This window comes from Columba livia, chromosome 7 (assembly GCF_036013475.1).
Source record: "Columba livia isolate bColLiv1 breed racing homer chromosome 7, bColLiv1.pat.W.v2, whole genome shotgun sequence".
NCBI classification, from domain to species: domain Eukaryota; kingdom Metazoa; phylum Chordata; class Aves; order Columbiformes; family Columbidae; genus Columba; species Columba livia.
The window spans coordinates 31,569,660-31,588,314 of record NC_088608.1 but is presented as its reverse complement, the minus strand read 5'-3'; the positions used below and the strand labels follow the sequence as shown (position 1 = coordinate 31,588,314).

Below are 18,655 nucleotides of genomic sequence, written 5' to 3'. Positions count from 1 at the left end.
AGCCTTTAGCCTGTTAATAGCATGGCTCTGAGATCTAGTTAAAGAGTTGAAATAAGTCCTTTAGTTTCCTTAAAACGCTGAGAGCTCCATACTCCCCTGGCTCCAGAGGGACTAGCTGGGCATTCAGCACTAAAGGGTGTCAGGTTGTCTTAAGTTTATATATCTGTCTCAGATTTCTGACTGCTGTGTAAATTTGCCATTGGCTTGCTATGTGAATGCAGAGGATCTAAGACACCACTTCACCTACTACTCCTCATGAGGACAAGGAAAATCCACTCATACCCATGTGTTGCAAATGGAGATTTTTCCCTCTGGTTGTGCTTCAGTGGTGCTGTGTCAGCTGGTTCCCTGCATTTCTGACGCCTTTGATGAGCCCCTGCTCATTTTGCAGGTGGACATCCTTTGGCAGTATCTAAGGAAAGCAGAATAAAATGCCTGAATCAACAGACACCATTTTGCTCTGTTTTTTGTTGTTGCAAGCTCATCATTGAACTTCCTTAATAAAAATATAGTCAGCTTCCAAAATATTTCTGCAGTTGCCCTAGCCAGGAGCTCAGAACAGAATGAACAATTGCATCCATTACAGAAAGAAAAAAAAGTTTTGCATTTTGCTCCTGGAGGTCTTGTCTCACAAATGAACAGCTTTTGTGCAGTAATCACTGGTTTGATGGCATTCAGAAAAAGCAACTCTATTGTCAGGACTCCCACATGTGCAGGTGAAACCCTCAAGTGTAGTTTGAGCCAAGATATGTCCAACCTTGAAGTGCTGTTTATGTTGCTATTATTGTTCTTGTTGCAAGCTTGTTTTTGTCACAAGCTATAATTTTGTGGTGCCCTGGGTCTCTCTTGAGAATTATAATTAAGAATGTGACACGAAGGAGGGATTCCTGCTTCTTGGACCTGTAAATAACAGATTTCTCTCTTTCTCTCCCTATTTTCAATTTGGATTTGCTGCAGGTGCATAGGTCCACGTATGGAGGACTGCATCGGCCTGATGGATAGGTACTTGCTGAGTGATCGTTCCCTGTGTGTCTTCCATCCTTCACGTGTGGACAAGGGCGCATGTGTGTGCATGTCCTTGTGAATGGCAAATGACGTCTTTTGTTCTGTAATTGCCTGCAGGTGTAGAGGTCCCGCTAGTCATGACTGCATTTACTATCCATGGACACGACAGTCCACTTTACCACAACATGCTAGGTAACATCCAGCACTTCTCCATTTTTGTACCCAAGGTCCTTCCCTGGTTACCATGGGAATGTTATACTATCCAGTTTGTGCAGAAATATGGCTAATTGGGAGAATATAATTTGTACTTAAATAAGATATGCCTCTGAACATCCAAATTTACTTTTCTATTTGAAAGCCAATTAAATATCTTACTTTTTTATACTGATTAGAAAATGCCTTTTTTTTTAATTTTTAGGTTAAATCAGTAAGGGTTAAATTCTGAATTTTTCTGTGGAAATACATGTTCCTTGGTAAAATTTTACAAGAAGTAATTGTGGTGCAAACTCTGGTTAAATTGGAATTTAGCTTTTTCCTGTTGTTTTTTTGTTTGTTTAAGACAGAGCTTAAAAGCAAATGCAGCTTTTTCTTTCTTGCTTCTTCTCTGGAAAAAAGAAGTGTTTCAGCAAAATGAATTTCTTCTTTAATTCACATAACACTATTATCTTTTTTTCATTTTCTGTTTGATAAAAAAAATAACCTTGCAACAATTTTATTTTTCACTAATGATGATTGAAACAAATTAACAGAAGAAAAACTTCCCAAAAATTCCAGTTATATTCTGCATTCTTTTTCATGTAAGCCCTTCATTGCCATTGAGTTTGTTTGTTTTTACATTCAAACTGGTTAGTATGACTTCCAGGCTTTGGGTTTACTTTCATGAGCTAAGACTGAATGAAAAAAATAGCATTTCAATCAACTTCACCTCATTAAGGGTTTTACTTTGGTTTCTCTTTTTTCTTGTCTTTAAAACAAGATTTTAAGATTGCCTTTCCTTCCTAGCTGTGTATGTAATGTGGATGTTCTTATTTCTAGCTGTTGAGGGAGAACGTGTTTAGACTTGAAAAAGGGTAGTCTATAAATGCTATCAAATGGTATAATTGTTTAATTAAATCAATATCAGTTCTGGCTTAATTAATGGACCAATGGGTGAGCAACAGGAGAAGACTGAGTTTTTCAATATTTTAGCATTTTTTTTAATCTTTCCGATCTGGGCTGTCCAGTTTGAGATACTTCTGTGTGGGACTCATTTTCAGATGTATGAATCCAAACTGAGTTTCCCAAACCAAGCAAGCAGTTTTAAAGGTCTCTGTTCCATCAACTTTACTCAAAGCACAAATATAGAAAATGTATTATTATTTGCACAAGTTAAAGGGCCTTGCTAAACTACAAACAAAGGCCATGCTGAAGTTCTTTGCTTTAGTAACCTGTTTAAAAATAACATGTACTTCATCAATTGGATTTTTAATCAGTTTTTGAGGGAACAGTGAGGGCTCTATACTGGGAAGACAATTTGCTGGCAGTAGTGTAACTCTGACAGTGTTATAGGCTGCTCGCTCTTTTAGCTCAAAAGCCATTCAGATGTTGTTTGCTGTTTAATTCAGGTGGGATAACTCCAAAACTTACCTTTCCATTGAAAATGTTCAGGTAGTAGTAAAGTATCTGGAGGTACTGCCAAGTACCTGCTAAATTTGATGGAAAGGCTCCTGTTAATCACAATGGGCATTATATTTAAAAGTGGAATTAAAGGAGCAGAACCTCAAACCTGATGACACAACACTAAAGAAAGTGTTGTCTGGTAAGGTGACAGGCCTAAGCCCTGTGTTAGCAGACAATGCTTATTTTGGTTTTATGTTGTGTAAATCATAGGTTTTGTCTCCTTTAATTTACTGTCAAGGTAGTGAAGCAAATTATCAAGAGGGCGTGGATATTAAAGCAATTGTTTTATTCTGCTCAGGTGAATAATTTCCTGCTCTGTTCAGTATGAGGAGGAAGATCCTCAGCTGTTTCTTTTAGATCTGATGGATTTTTTTTCCCAACTTTGCTGCACTTATTTTAGGAAAATTACTGCACTGTGTTTAAATGTCAGTATGTATTCTTTAAAGCCAAAGACAGACATTTCATACCTTTATATTGATTGTGGATTATTATTTTCAGTGAAAATAGTTCCTGTTGTTTGGGCTAATAATGGGCAAAACTGCACTGGCAAAAGTGATACTTTTTATTATGGTAGGAATGTAAATAAAAAATTGCTGTGCCTCTAACAATTGCATGACCTCCCTAGACTTACAGACCTTAAAATAATTAATAACCAGTTCTACCTTTATCCATGGACTTGAATTGCTTCCGTTGCTGTGAGTTAGCAGTGAATTGGAGGATTTTGTGCTGTTCAGGCAGCTGAAAGCGAGAGCAGGGCTCTAGCCACGATATTTCTCATCTTCACCTATTTCCATCTTCATACCAGTGTTGCTTTTCTTTCCAGTTTGCAGTTTGCATATTGTTTTTTGCCATGATGTGTTGACTCGGAGGCATTTGTAAGAGTCTGTTAGAACAGCAGAGGAGTTCTTCCTGTTGTGTTTAATGAAGATGGATCCAGATGTGCATCACATGGGTTGTTGTCCTGATGGCTGGTGAAACTTCAGTTTTTCTGCTTATGTTTGGTCACTTATATTTAATGGAAAAAAAATTCCTTACTTGTGACATTGCATTTCTTTTTGCATAGGTTTTTTTGAAACCTTTTGATTCATTAGACTTCTGTTGAAAACAATGCAAGGCGATTTTGTTTTCTAGTGCATGAGAGATTGCAAATCTGAAGTTGTGATCAGAAGCATGTGGTGGATATGACAGGAAAGAACTAGCACCTTGATGTTATTGTTCTGAGGAAGCTGACGTCTCTCTCTATTTATGCCCTAAGAAAATGTCATTCACATTTCCCTTTTAACTAGCAGAAACTAATTAGCCGGGACCACCATTGTCAAGTGGTTACATAAAATGATGCGTAGATGTTAACTCAAATTACAATCCTAATGCTAGCTTTGTATCAACAAAGGACGTCCTCTCAACAAATCATCACTTCCTAAACAAAAAAGCTGTTTTTATGTACTGCGTGTGTGTATAAGAGCTAATTAACTGTAAACCATATGTAATGCAGGCAAATCCTTTCATAGCTGTTTTGTACCCCTGCACAGTATGGCTTCAATAGAATTTCACAGCAGCTCTGAGTAGATGATGGGGAAGGGAAACCACCTCTAATAAACTGCTAATGTTCATTGCTTTTATGGTGCTCTGTTCCATTGCTTGGAGGAAAGTGTTCCATATGTTCTGTATTTTTATAGAATAATTATAGTCATTCTGGAGGGAAGAGGAAGAGAATCTCTGTGTAATATAAGAGGAGAAGTAGGATCTGTGAGTACAAACTAAGCAACATTACTTGATTGGTAAAAGATGCTACTCTTGACAGACTTTTAATATGGATCTTTCTGATACTGTATCAGAACAGAGCAGTTGAAGAAATGGATTTCTATATTTTTTTAAGAATCAAGTCTATAAAAACAAGTAGTTTCTTGTTGTGCCTTTGTTGTTTGGGTAGAGCTTACACTTAATCTTTTTAGGTCAGGCTGATAAAGAAATCCCTGTTCTGTGTGAGAATTTGATGCTACCGAACTGGTTCTCAAAACAGAGGTTTGCTGTGGGCACTTTAATTGTCACAGCAACATGTCACTGCCTGGAGCTTTAGGAGAAGTATGTTATGAGTACCCCTTTGGCATGAATCAAAGTCCCTGCAGTGATGTCTTGAGCTCTCCTGCTTTTTACCATTCTCACTTAGTAAGACTGGTTTACTTAGGAAGGGAGCCAGGTGGGTTTTCCTTCTTTTCTGCTGTATGGATCTGACCACAGATAAGAAAACTCTCATTGTATTAAAACTTCAGTTCTATAACGTGTTCTGAAAGATTTATCTGCGATCTGCCAGGGCTTCTACTTCATCTGCTTGACTCAGCATGGTTGGCTGGTGTGGTCTCATAGTATGGAAGGATTTGGTAGGTTCTTCTACTACAGAGAGAAATAAACTGTTAAGGTTGGGAGAGTCAAAGAACTAGAGGCAATTGTCATGCAAGTGCTTTTTAAAATCCATTCCGTGGCTCTAATAGTTTGAAGCTCCCATTGAGAGTACGCAGGATAGAATTAAACCAGAAATCTGATGTTTCTGGTTGTTTGTTATACAAAGAGTGGAATACTCCTGCAGTATATTGAGGTTGTTGATGCCCATAGACCAAATTTCTCAACAGCTCTGCTTGTTTAGTCGGTTTGGTTGATGCTCATGATTGTGCCATGTTGCACATCAAACAGAGAAGTGCTACAATGAGGTTACAGAAGTTGCCTTAGCATGTTGCACTGTGACTAAGTGTGGCAGTGCCTGTTGTCTCATTGGGTATGTCCCAGCCATTGCACCTTCTTCAGCTGCTGAGCTCTGAAGAACCACTAGAGCAGTGCCCAGTCTTACAAAGGGAAGCAAGCAGGTTTCTTGCAGAAACGTGCAGGGACTTGTATTTGGTCGGCTTAACTTAGCACCCAAGGTAACATAATGAAATACATAGTACCTCTGTTATCCTCAAACTTCATGCCAAGTGTTCATTAAGTTCTACTACTCAATGGCTTGAGTACAAGGTCCAACATGATGAGCTGCATGCATATGTTCAGACCCCCTGAACAGCAAGCCTTCTCAGTTTCGTCAAAAGTGTCATGAAAAGTACACAAAATGCACTGAACACAGTATTTTCTGAGCACCAGAGTTCTGTCAGGTCATCGCCAAATTTCTCTGCAAGGACTTCTCTCTAAAAGCTTGCTCTTTTTCTTTGCTACCACAAGTTGAAAAATAATTTTTCAAATAAATTTGAAATAAGAAAATTTGTTGTTCAGAAAAGTGACTAAATGATTTTTTACTGAAACATGAGCAGAAAAATCTAGAAGTGATTAGGGTGAACATGGTAGGTCACTGCTGAAAGACAAGAAGCATTTGGAAATTCCAAATTGAAAATGGTTTATTAGAATGGAGAACACCACATAGCCCTATTGCAGAGGTCACTTTTATTTCTTGTCAGGCTACATAAGCCTTGTGTTGTGTGTCTGTACTGGTTTGGCTACACAAATAATATATGACGCAGAAATAAAACTGTGCCATGAACAAGTGACCTTATTGTAGAGCAACAGTATGTATCTCACCACTCTCCAGTGGGTTTCTTTTATGGCTTGAAATGAGGATTTAATTTGGATTTAATGTTGGTATAAATTAATTATCTATTATTAAAAATACATTTGTAGAGCTTTAGAAATATGTAAGATATAAAGTTGTTTAAACCTCAGTGAATGGTTTCTTAATAATACATTAATATTTATCATATAATAAATCAGAACTAAAGCTTGCAGTCCTACTTCCAATCTACCTGCGTAATGCAGGATTTGTCACTCTTTCATATTTAGACAATTTACATGACAAATGTATTTGAGTTCAGAGTCCAACCAAGACTTAATTGTCTGCATTCTGGCTTACTTGCTGTGACCTGTCAGGAGATAAAGGAGCTGCAATTCTTGCATTTAAATGGGAAGCTCTTGGTTGGGATTCTTTAGAACAGTACAGTGGTGTAGTGGTGGACTTGGTTTGTAAGCACATATACAGTCACGTCTGCTTAATTAAAACTCTTCAGATCAAAGTTAGTATCTTAAGCCGTGCAGTCTACTGCAGGTGGGGACTGCATTTGCGTTTGGGATAGATTTATTCCTTTCTGGTATTCATAAAGTAATCTTGCAAGAATTTCCCCCATGCATGCTTTTCCCTTGCCTATTTAAAACCAATTAAATATTTGCCGGAATGATCAAGTGTAGAACACTTGATGCAGATGACAATTTGTACTTGAAGTCTGCAAATGGCATTACCTTTTTTTGTTTTACATGCAAAAGTATATGTTCTACTTCTCAAGCTAATTTGCAGCAGTTTTTCCAATATTACATAAAATAAAACTTGTTAGTGGTGATAATACGGTTCACAGTAAATCTTTTTCATTTGTTTTTGCATAAATGGGAATACCAGCTTTGAACTTGATAAGACATTTTCCAGTTTTACCAGTGTATAGGCTGCAAACACAATGGTAAACTAATAAAACATGCTGCAGGTTTGAAGGAATTAACAAGCTTCTGTCCCTTGGTGCTATCTGTGGAAAGTTGTACTGCAATAGTTACCAAATGTGAAAGCATTACCACAAATACCAGCAACTGTACAGGAATCGAGCATTAGTAAATCAAGATGTTAGACCAGATTACTATATCTTACTGTAATGTTTTTCTTGTCATGCTGTAAACTGAAGTAACAGGGTGGGAAAATATATGTAGGGTTTCAAATAACTACATTCAAATTGTAGTGAGAAAGGGGGCCTAATATAATACTAATCTCATTTCGCATGCAATGTGCCCTCTTTGTTAGTTCAGCTTATTTTCCATCTCCTGTAAAACAGAGTTATTTTGTGTGTTTTCTACCTTGTTTTATAGGTAGTGGATAGGATTGAACAAGAATGTAGACCCTGTACTTTCAGAAAGACTTAGTCATTTCCCAGGACTCTATGTTTAAAGAGATTTTAGAGAAGAGTCACCAGCCTGGTAGTGAGGAGGTTTGAGAGCTCAGACTGCTAAAGCTTTTTTTTGGCTGAAGGTCAAAGTCTAGAGCCTAATTATTATCCAAAAGTACAAAGGTAAGGAGCAAAAGTTTGCTTGAAGATGCCGTTGGTCTAGCAGACTGAAAAGGAGAGTGGGGTGTCTGTGAGATAATTTATTGAATGAAACCTGAGGAAAGACACATTCAAAGCAGCAAAATGCCAGTGCATTTCTAATGAGGATTATTAATCCCTGGAATTATTTTTCCGGGTGATATTCTGTTCTCCAGCACCAGACTGGAACTTTTTCTTGCAAGCACAATGACTTTGTGCCAAGCTTGTAGGCTGTGCTACACAGATACTCAGGCCAGAGAATTTTGCTGGTTCCTCCTGTTATTTTTTACAGTGTGTGACATAACACTTTCATGTCTGAGATTATAGTTTCCAGCTATGATCAGCTTTTGGCTCATTCTCTAAGTTTAGGACCCAGAGTTCCTCCTCTGAACTTTGATTCCTGCTGCTGACTTGGACACAAACAAGCAAACCTATCTGCTGAATATTGGGCTTTTGTTCCTGTCAGCTTTGGTGAGGCACAGAGTGAGAGTTCCAAATGACTTTACACAAGGTTCCTGTTATGCTGGCACATCTTGTTCATTGTCAGTTAAAATTCTGAGTTTTCAGACTGTCATTTGCTACAGTAGAGGAGAAACTCATTCAAATCTTAACCTGTTTGACTGAAGTCTCTTGCTTCGTGCCTGTATTCACTTAAATGAGACATTCATTTTGAATAAATGTAGTAGCATTTTTGTGTGTTAGTCGTTCAGCATTTGTATTTGATATTGTGCAACGGAATGCAAATTGTTTCCCATGACTAAGTATCACCATTAATGACACAAATTCAAAGCTCTAATTTGTCCATCTCTATCAGGTTTTCTAAGCCTTAGATACTAGTGAGGTACTTAAGTATCTTATATTGTTCTGCAGGGCAGACTCTTTTTTTTTTTTATTATTTCTTTTTTGATCCTCTCCCTCTTCTTATTTTCCCTCCTTCCTTTCCTGGAAGATACTTTGGTGAAGCTGTATGTTTGGTACTATGAAGTTTTAGAAAGCGTGGCCTCTTGATATTGGTTTTATTTGTATGTAACCTTGGAAAGTGAAGTTTTCTTTAGAGATTACAGTCCTTTTGTCAAAAAAATTCACGCTTTTGTTCAATCTGATGTAAATTTTTAATGACACTATCTTCACACACTAGTGAAAAAGCTCTTTTGAGGACATATTGGCTATTTAATCAATAAACAATAATGCTGCTAATAATTTATGTAGTTATCTGAGATTAGGCAAATGATCGAACAGCAAGGAAAGGTTATAGAATAATGTGAAAAATGTGCTGGCTAGTTCTGACTGAGCTTCTCATTGGCAGAGAGTTGTGAGGAGCTTACTCTGTATTTGCCTGTGCTGGTACACCTCTCTGCAGGGCTGGTAATCCCTCATCCTGAACAGCTGTGGTATTTATACAGAAATTTGAGAACAAATTCAACCTTGTCATCAGAACAAAAGCCAAACTTTGGTTAAACATGGTCCAGTCATGATGTAATCCCTGATTTGTAAATTATATGAAGTTTTCCTTGTAGTGCCTGCAGAAAAATTATCTGAAATGCAATCAACCTTTTAATTAGCAGGATGACCATGAGCCAGCACTGTGCCCTTGTGGCCAAGAAGGCCAGTGGCATCCTGGGGTGTATTAGAAGGGGGGTGGTTAGTAGATTAAGAGAGGTTCTCCTGCCCCTCTACTCTGCCCTGGTGAGACCACACCTGGAATATTGTGCCCAGTTCTGGGCCCCTCAGTTGCAGAAGGACAGGGAACTGCTGGAGAGGGTCCAGCGCAGGGCAACAAAGATGATGAAGGGAGTGGAGCATCTCCCGTGTGAAGAAAGGCTGAGGGAGCTGGGGCTCTTTAGCTTGGAGAAGAGGAGACTGAGGGGTGACCTCATTCATGTTTACAGATATATAGAAGGTGAGTGTCGCGAGGATGGAGCCAGGCTCTTCTGAGTGACAACCAATGGTAGGACAAGGGGTAATGGGATCAAGCTGGAACACAAGAGGTTCTGCTTAAATTTGAGAAAAAACTTCTTCTCAGTGAGGGTGACAGACACTGGAACAGGCTGCCCAGGGGGGTTGTGGAGTCTCCTTCTCTGGAGACATTCAAAACCCGCCTGGACATGTTCCTGTGCGACCTCACCTAGGTGTTCCTGCTCCAGCAGGGGGATTGGACTAGATGATCTTTTGAGGTCCCTTCCAATCCCAAACATACTGTGATACTGTAATGGATTCAAAGTGGAACACAAAAGGTTCCACTTAAATTTGAGAAGAAGCTTCTTCTCAGTGAGGGTGACAGACACTGGAACAGGCTGCCCAGGGGGGTTGTGGAGTCTCCTACTCTGCAGACATTCAAAACCTGCCTGGACACCTTCCTGTGTAACCTCATCTGGGTGTTCCTGCTCTGGCAGGGGGATTGGACTAGATGATCTTTCGAGGTCCCTTCCAATCCCTAACATTCTGTGATTCTGTGATTATTGCAAACTCTTTCATCAAATCATTTGTCTTAGGCTGCCGATACGTTGCTTGTGGCATAGTCTGTCCATTAGAAACACAGGCCATCAAAGCAATACACCATGTTACTTGCCTCTTAAAATGCTCTCTTGGATTTTCATTATATGTTCTTATTTTACTTGCTGTTCCATTTTAAATCATAGCTGTATACTTGTAGTAAACCTCGTGATGTTTAGGTATGTCACTGATATTAAGTAGCACAGATATTTCTTAGAAAGCAGAGAAGCCATAAAGTACCATAACCTGAATGGAAAGAAGAGGTGACAGTGGAAAAGTAGAAGCAAACAAAAGGATGGAGAATGTGCGTTTAATTATTTGTTACCATTTGTTTTGCTCCAGTTAATGCCGTTAAGGTTCAACCAAGTTAGAACCCATGGGCTTGATGTCAGTGTTGCTGAGTATAGTCTTACAGGTCGTGCTGAAGAAACGGTAGGATATGGCGATCCCTAGTTTTGGCAATATAGCATGTTAATCTGCAGATCAATCTGAAAGCGATGAGAGTTGGACTCAGTGATCCTTGCGGGTCTTTTCCAACTCAGGATATTCTATAATTCTATGATGCTGGGAAGAATGACGATGATGTATGGATCCTGTAGGTTGGTTGGCTAGAAGCAGAGTCAGTGATGACTTTGTAGACTGGAGGGAGGAGGGCTAATTCTAGTTGTGCAAGTCACCAACGTGGCAGTGGCCAAACCTGTCACTTCTATGTTCCTACTAGGCTTGAGTCAACCTTTGGGAAGTTTTCAGTTCATTTCAGTGGGCTCTGTATTGGCAGGCATTGCTTTGTTTGATTGAATAACCTTCCTTAAAGAAAATGTGTAAATTTCAGCAGTAAATTACCCCTTTCCCTGCCACTCATGGTCTGATGTAGGGGGAAAGGAGGGGAAGTAAAGAGGTTTCCTGCATTAAAAATGGACAACTAGTTGTTAATATGCATAGTCTCAATCACAGTAAGGATAATAAACAAAGAACAGATTGAAGAGATAACATTCTAGCTTTAAATAGTCCCATCTCCTGTAGGTATGTTTTTCCCTCTCTCGTGGTGGCGATGTCTTCTGCATGTAAATGACTCGGACGCAGGCTAAATTCAGTGTCTCACCACTTCAGCTGTGCGTGAACGCTCGCTCTATCTGATTTCCTGATCAACCAGTGGATCAGATTCCAAATTCCAAACATTGGGATGTTTAAGTCATCTTTTAATCAACAGATTTTTAAAGTAAGGGAGCTCCTTTTCTTTCCAGGAACATTCCAGTGGGTAAAAGGCAGTTACTAAGAAAGCAAGCCAAAACCTATAGCTGTAGCAGTTATGTTTGTATGTATTCTCTCTAGCTAGTTTCATCAACCTTTTTGTGCTCTTCTCACTTAAATAGATCAAATACATATATCTTGAAGTGGAATGAGGGGCAATCCCTCTCTCTTTATGATGGAGGTAGGAAAATGAAGATGTCTGAGTCTTCTCTAACATTATTTTCTTGAGCCCTAATGAGCTTCAGAAGCTGTGAGCCCTAAGAGGCATAAAAGGTCAGCAGGATCTGCTGTCTGCTGGACAAGCTGGTACTTAGGTTTGGGGGTTTGGTGGAAGGGGGAGAGGAAGGTGTTTGTGGCTGAAAGAAGAAGAAGGTATTTTTAAACTGGATCACCATTTTCCTAGATGTTTGGCCTGCTATGTTCTGGGAGTTGAGCAGCTATTGGAAGAGGACTATTTTTAACATTGGGAAGATTCATAGTTAAGGTAGTATCTGCAATATATTCTGGAATCTTCTATTATACTGAAATTTGGGAGAAGGAAGAGCTGTTTTACTAAATTATGATTTGCCTTTATGTGGGCTATACTGTACTGTGAAATAATCACAATGAAACAGCTGTTGCAGAGTCTAGGTTACTCTGAGCAGTCTCCTCACCATGGACACAAGCTGTTTTTCTAATCAAGTCACATCTGTGACTATCGAGATGATAGGAAGTTGCTGTGTACGTAGACACACACACACACAAAATCATCAGTACAGCTGATAATAGAAGATGAGGATTATATTCACAAAGACTGGTTTCCCTTGGCTTGCTTTCCAGCCAGGGAAGCAGAATAGATTCCTTTGGGTGGCTGTGGTTACAGAAGAGTTGAAGGTGGGTGGGTTTGGAGCTTCTAAGTTTAACTTCTTTGGGTTTTTTTCTGAATGGTTTCTGGGGAAATGCTGGCAGTGGGATTACAGCTAGAATTAAGAGGAGTTGCAAGATGCATCAGAGTTTCTTTCTGCTCCATTTGGCAATATAAGATCTACTGGGAGATGACTGATAAATTACAGACATAAAAGAATTTTTGGGCATATTATAATATAGAAGATGATCCTGTATAAGCCTTGAGTCAGAAGGAGGAACTCGATTTTATGTGAGTTTTTCCACGTAATCATATAGGATTTTCTAATGATTGATGTAATTTGTGTAGGGTGTTTAGACAGAATGCTATCCTTGTAAAATAATAGTGATAAATCCAAAAGTAGCATCAGGCATACTTAGAAATAAATTCCTTATACCCAGCTCTTTATCTACCTTGGATTTTCCTTGATATTTATGAGTACTGGCTGCATTTATTCCCTGCTATGCTCTACAAAGATAAATTCCGCATATTTAGAACTCAAATGAGGAGTAGCTAAAATATATGCTGAAGTTAACAGCATCATGGCCATTACTAGTATTCTAATAAATGTCTCAAATGCTATATTTATGTATACATTTATACCAGTGTGGAATGAAGTGTTACTGTGTTGAAGCATTAATATTTTGATTTAGACATGGAAGGAAAAATTTTTAATAATATGTGGGGTGTGTGTATATATATATATATTTATATATATTTATATAGTATGAATGTATGGAATACATGCCCGATATATGGGTGCATATTTCCAAACACATTCTTCTACAAATTCTCCATGCGCTCTAATCTCAATGTAGGTCCAGAAGATACTTTGATACTGCCACGTGTTAAAAAAAACTCAGCTGAAACCCATGTAAGCTCTACATTTATCACAAAACAAATGATTGGATATGAAAAGAAACTTGAAGACTGGGAGCAGAGTGTGACAGTTCTGTTCTCATCAGTTTATTATGTCCCATTTTGTTTTGATATTGTGTTTGTGGGCTTTCTTTTTTCTTTGTTGTTTGTTTGGTTGGTTTGTTTTGTCCCCTCTGCCAGTGTCTGGTGCTGAACCTTAGTCTGAGTGCTCGCTTGTGTGAAGAGGCCTGTTCACCCTGGTGGGATGGCTCATGGGAGTGTAGATGCAGAGCTGGACCAGAAGTGGTCTGACACGAGTTAGAGCTCTCTTTAATTTACAGAGTCTGTTCTAACAAGGAGAAATGTGAAGTCACAAAGACTTCAGGAGGAGGGAATCTGGGACAGAATATGAGACTTGGTCCCCAAATACAGTGTTTGAAGGTTCCCTGCTGTGAAATACTCCTGGAGCTTGTGAAGGCAAACACTTGCTGCTCCATATGATTCTAAGATGGAACGGAAAGGAGTTCAGTATTCACAGCCACTTGGACAAAAAAAAATCTCCTCTGTGCTCCTTAAATCTTATGAATGATTACTCTCAGGAAAGACTGATATTCCAAAAAACAATCAAAGGAGGCAGGTGTAAAAAGACAGTTCAATGCATTTTCAAAAGGTGATTTGTGAAGTAAGGTAAAAATGAAGGACATGGTGTAGAGAAACCTTCCTCCAGCTCCTTAAAGGTAGGTAAACCACCTGTGCAGTCGTACCGGCAAAATTTTGCTTAGTTGTGTGTGGTTTTGGAGAGTTTGTGTGTTCATTTGCTCAATTTCTGTGAACACTTAACTGGAGCTTAAGTAATTTACAAGCATTTTCCAGTGGAATGTGGAAAGTGTTTAAAAAAATGCAGAAAGAAGAGTACAGGATTCAAACAGGTTTCATCCTAATGGTTATTTTAAATACTCCTGAACATTCCTTCCCATCCTCTATTCTTTACTGTTTGATTTGTCACCCAACTGAAGTGAATTTCCCTCCAGCTCCTGGACCAAATACTGGGTACCAAAACTTCTAGAGAACAAACTATTGAATGTCTAATTCATCATGAATACATGTCCTCAGAGATCAGATTTTTTTTCCAAACTCTGAATCATACACCGGTCTACATAATTGTTTGTTAAATGTAAAGAAAAAAACAGCATTCATTAGGCTGAATCAAGCTGCCACCTGAAGTGTTAATAAATTCCTATTAATACTGCCTGCAGTATTCACTCATATGTACAGTCACTGGTGCAGCAAAGCAGAGGGCAGGTTTAAATAATTTCTGAGCCATTTAGGCTCAATTTCAGCCTTCTGCTTGAGAAGATTTACAGGTGGCAGGGTGAAGGTAACTGGCCTGTCGTTGTCTGCTAAAACATATAATAGAAAACAAAATATAGCAATTAAGCAAATGTTACAAAAATCTGCCCTGAACACCTGTTGCAGAGTGGAGGAGGAATGTTCCTGCTCCGTTTCAATAGCCACTTTTATACTACAATTTGTATTCTCTATGTGCCGCAGCTCCCATTGAGTGTTTTGGCTACCTACTGATATAATATGGTCACTACTTTGTATTTCTTCAGCTTCTCAAGTGGTGTGATGTGCTCTGCCTCAGACTGTGCTGCTCTGTGGTACTTTTGAATTTGATTGTTAATGGATAAAAAGCAGGGCTGCCACACAAAGTAGTCTGTCACCATATAATGTCAAACAGGAAAACACACTGTTTGAGAAAGCCATGTTTTCTTATTTGTAATTTCACATACACAGACATAACGTAGAGCCAGTTGACTGCAACTGATTACAGGGAAGCAGGCTGGGTTTATTGCTTCTAATAGGAATGCTTTATGCAGAGAGAAACTCTTTGAGTTAATGTTGATAGTTTTAGTTTCAGAGCAGTCCATCAGCGCCCATGGTCATTACAGGTCTAGTTTTCCTTATTTTCAAGCAAAGTTTTCTTCCAAAGAAAATGAGAAATATGACAAGTGTATAAAGAAGATTGTTCTTTTACTTGATGAACTGGCTTCACCTGTGAGTCCAATCTAGGGGATTTAACTGGCTTTCTGTCACGGATAAATCAATCTGCATTATATGGGGCCTGACTTGGCATATTTTACAAGGAACATTAATCTGCTTACTTAAAGCACAAGCCTTAAAACAAAGTCACTGTGCAAGTTCTTAACAATAGCATTCATTTTTTTATGTTGTGGCAGGAGAGAAGAATCTCAGACTAAAAATACCAGGGGTGCAAGAGATGTCAGATGGGTTTTAAAGGGAGAGAAGCCCATGAAAAGCCTCCATATTGGTACTGTAATCCCAGAGATTTCAGCATTTATTCCCAGTCAACTGCATTAACAGGGAGTTAAAATTGTGAGTGCTTTGTAATTTATGGTGAAAACATAACAGAAATGTGGTTGTTGTCCTAAATTATGCAGTTCAGATTTAAAACTAGTTTTAAAGAAATCCATTATGGGTGCTTAATGACAATAAAGATGTCATAAATTTATAATCAGCATGTATTAATGTCTAGAATGCTAAGTTATATTCATTTTCAAAGCTATATTAAATATTTATTTTGCTCAGTGAAATGCGAAATCCTACCTTTTTTTTAAAAAAAGAGGCATGAGTAGGACACTTTTACAATTTAAAGAATGTACATAATATAGGTGTTTGCATCTTGTTGGTGTTTTGTTTTCAATAAATGCCATGATCACCAAAATACATGCAAACCGTGAGTAAATTATGTCGCTACATTAAACATTTTGATGTATCCTAACAGCACAGTTGCTCTCAAGAGCACATCTTGGTTAGTGGTACACCAGATTGGAAAGGGTATATGTACGATGTCCAGTAGAGACCTCAAGTCTCTGTTCTGCATGTTCTCATTTCGCAAAGTCAGTGCAATAACTTGATTATAGTGGTCTAGAAATGTCTTTAAATCCTTGCTTGAGGAAGGCTTCCACATACAAACCAGTGTGGGTAAGGGACAGTTTGGGCTATAGATCCCTGTTTGTCAGCTTTAGCCTTGTCTGAAGTGAAAACTGTGTTTGAGGTTAAACTGCTGAGTTAGACCTAAATACAGACTGCAACATTGTTGAAAAATTGTGTCTAGAACTACCTGCCACCAGAGTTCAACTGCAGCTAGGTGACAGTACAATGGAATGCAGTTTGCCCTTATCTGGATTAAATGTGGAGTTGGTAGTAATCATGAGATCAGCTGTGAACTAAAATTTGTGTTTGTGCATGAAAAAAACTCCTAATCTGTACGCAAATGGTGACATTTGTTGGTGTTCAAGCATGCCCAGATTAGGTGGGGAAAGGGAGCCTTTTTCTTGAAAAAGAAAAACATAAAGTAAAGTGTGTCTTAAAGTGAGTATATAAGATTAATTCTTCCCAGCCCAGGGAGCGCTGCTTGGTGAACATCAGGCACTCTGGAAGTTGTGGTTGTAGAGCTCTGCCAGGGGAGTGCTGCACAACAGAGAGAAGCTGTTAAAACATACACAAATTTGCTTCCCAGTCTGGTTGTTTATCTTGTGTATTTTTAACACCAAGTTTATCATTCCAGGATTAGTAGAATCCATTAGATTTCTAAAAGTACAGCTTCAAAGGTGGCTGAACTCCCCACTGATGGAAGGGGTGAGGAATGCAGTATGAATCATCCATCAGGAAAAAACAATGCCTTGATAATGAAAACTTACAAGAAGTGACCACTTAGCAAATACTCAAAGTTATAAGGAATCCTGTTTGGAAATATAGGTGAAACTCGAAGGTGGGGAAGGTTGAGGCAGGAACTTAAAGCCCTCTAACAGCTCAGCTTCAAAGCTCAGTTTATTTTCATATCATGTTAGGTGGGTTAATGGCCAAGATAGAAAAAACAGGTGTTCTTTCTCAACTTTGCTCCATGGACCACAATTCTATTTCCTTTCTCCCTTCTGCTGTGCTCTCCAGTCAAGAGTACAAGACCATGTACTCATCTAAATCAGTAATTAGGCTTTAATACCTGCTCTCAAAGCACTGTGGGAATGGCAGATGTTTTGATGTTTTGGATGGATGGAATGATACCGGCCCCCCTGTTGCGCATCCTTGTCCATCTTGGAATACTAACTTTGAAATTTTTGTCTCAATTTTGGTGTGTGGGAGTGCGTATTACATGATTTTAAATATGAAAACACAGTACACATTTTAAAAGAAATATATATTATTCATTTCTCCTGAGGGAATACTAGAATCTTACTTTCAACTTTTAGCCACAGATACACAGTTTCCAGTTTAAAGGCAGGATTTTTCACATGTTGTGATATTTTCCCTCCCACTGCCTCCCCTGCTGCCGCCTTTTCCAATCATTAATTGGGCGTTCTGTCCTCAGCTGAAGGGGGATAGCAAATTAATTATATGGGGTTGAATTATGATTCATATTTCTTGGAATGCTGAGTCTCTTTTGATGAGCATGAAAGTCCAGAAACAGCTAGCAGAGATTGTTTTTGTCCTTTCGGGTAGATTTTCAGTATGTAAAGGAAAGCAGGAGAGTATCAGGAGTTTCCTGTTGGGGAGTTTGTGGTGGAGCTGAGATGTGAGCTGGGATTGACTTTTGGCTGCCCATTATTTATGCTGGACAGGCAGGTCTGATGTGGAACTAACTCTCTTTGCTTGGCTTTAGCCTTCCTGAGCCCTAACAGAAATGGAGTCTCCATGCTTTTAAAAATGGCTTTAACAAAATAGAGATTTTATAGTGAAATTTTTGTCTCTGCATCAACGTTGCTCCTATTAGCTTTCATGGAATTAGGTTTAAGCGGGGAGTAGTCTGAGGTGAGAAAAGGTAGCAAATTGCATTCGCAAAGGTGGTTGTGGGACAGTAACGCAGTGTATCATGGTTTAGTGGTGGACTTGGTAGTGCTAGGTTATTGGTTGGACTTGATGATCTTAAATGTCTTTTTCCAACCTAAACAATTCTATGGTTCTATGGATTAAGCCTGTAATGCCACTAGAGATAAGGAGATATGTGTGCCCAGCTGTGTGTGAAGCTGAACTGTTGTTTAGGTGCACATCCAAAAAATTGATTTGATTTGTAAAAAAACCAAAACAGTAGAAAGGTTTTATATCTTCAATGCAGCATCGCTGATGAGTACCACCATGCAGGGATCCATGTTAAACAGACTTAATGATGTAGAGGAAAGGTAAATAGCATGTTAATGAAATTCAGCAGGGTATTAAATATAAGACACTGCAAATGTGAAAATAGTAGAGAAATGATACGTGATACTTGAAGATGCTAGTAAAGTAGATTGAAAAGCAAAGTCAGCCTAACAAAGATAAGTAAAAATAACCCAAATGCAGTAGGTGACACCCAGAAAAGTGGGCTTAGAAAATAATTTTTCTGTGTTTG

General features: G+C 38.7%; 1 protein-coding gene across 4 annotated transcripts in view; it reads left to right on the top strand.

Moving 5' to 3' along the window:
* Positions 1–18,655, top strand: part of ERBB4 (erb-b2 receptor tyrosine kinase 4) — a 626,958-nt gene that overhangs the window by 481,428 nt on the left and 126,875 nt on the right. For 2 of the 4 annotated variants that reach the window (XM_065069063.1, XM_065069066.1), the window contains exon 16: positions 1,123–1,197. In XM_065069063.1, coding sequence (XP_064925135.1) covers positions 1,123–1,197 — 75 coding nt within the window. Of the gene's footprint in view, positions 1–957; positions 1,003–1,122; positions 1,198–18,655 lie in introns of all 4 variants that reach the window. The other 2 variants (XM_065069064.1, XM_065069067.1) reach the window with 1 other exon arrangement.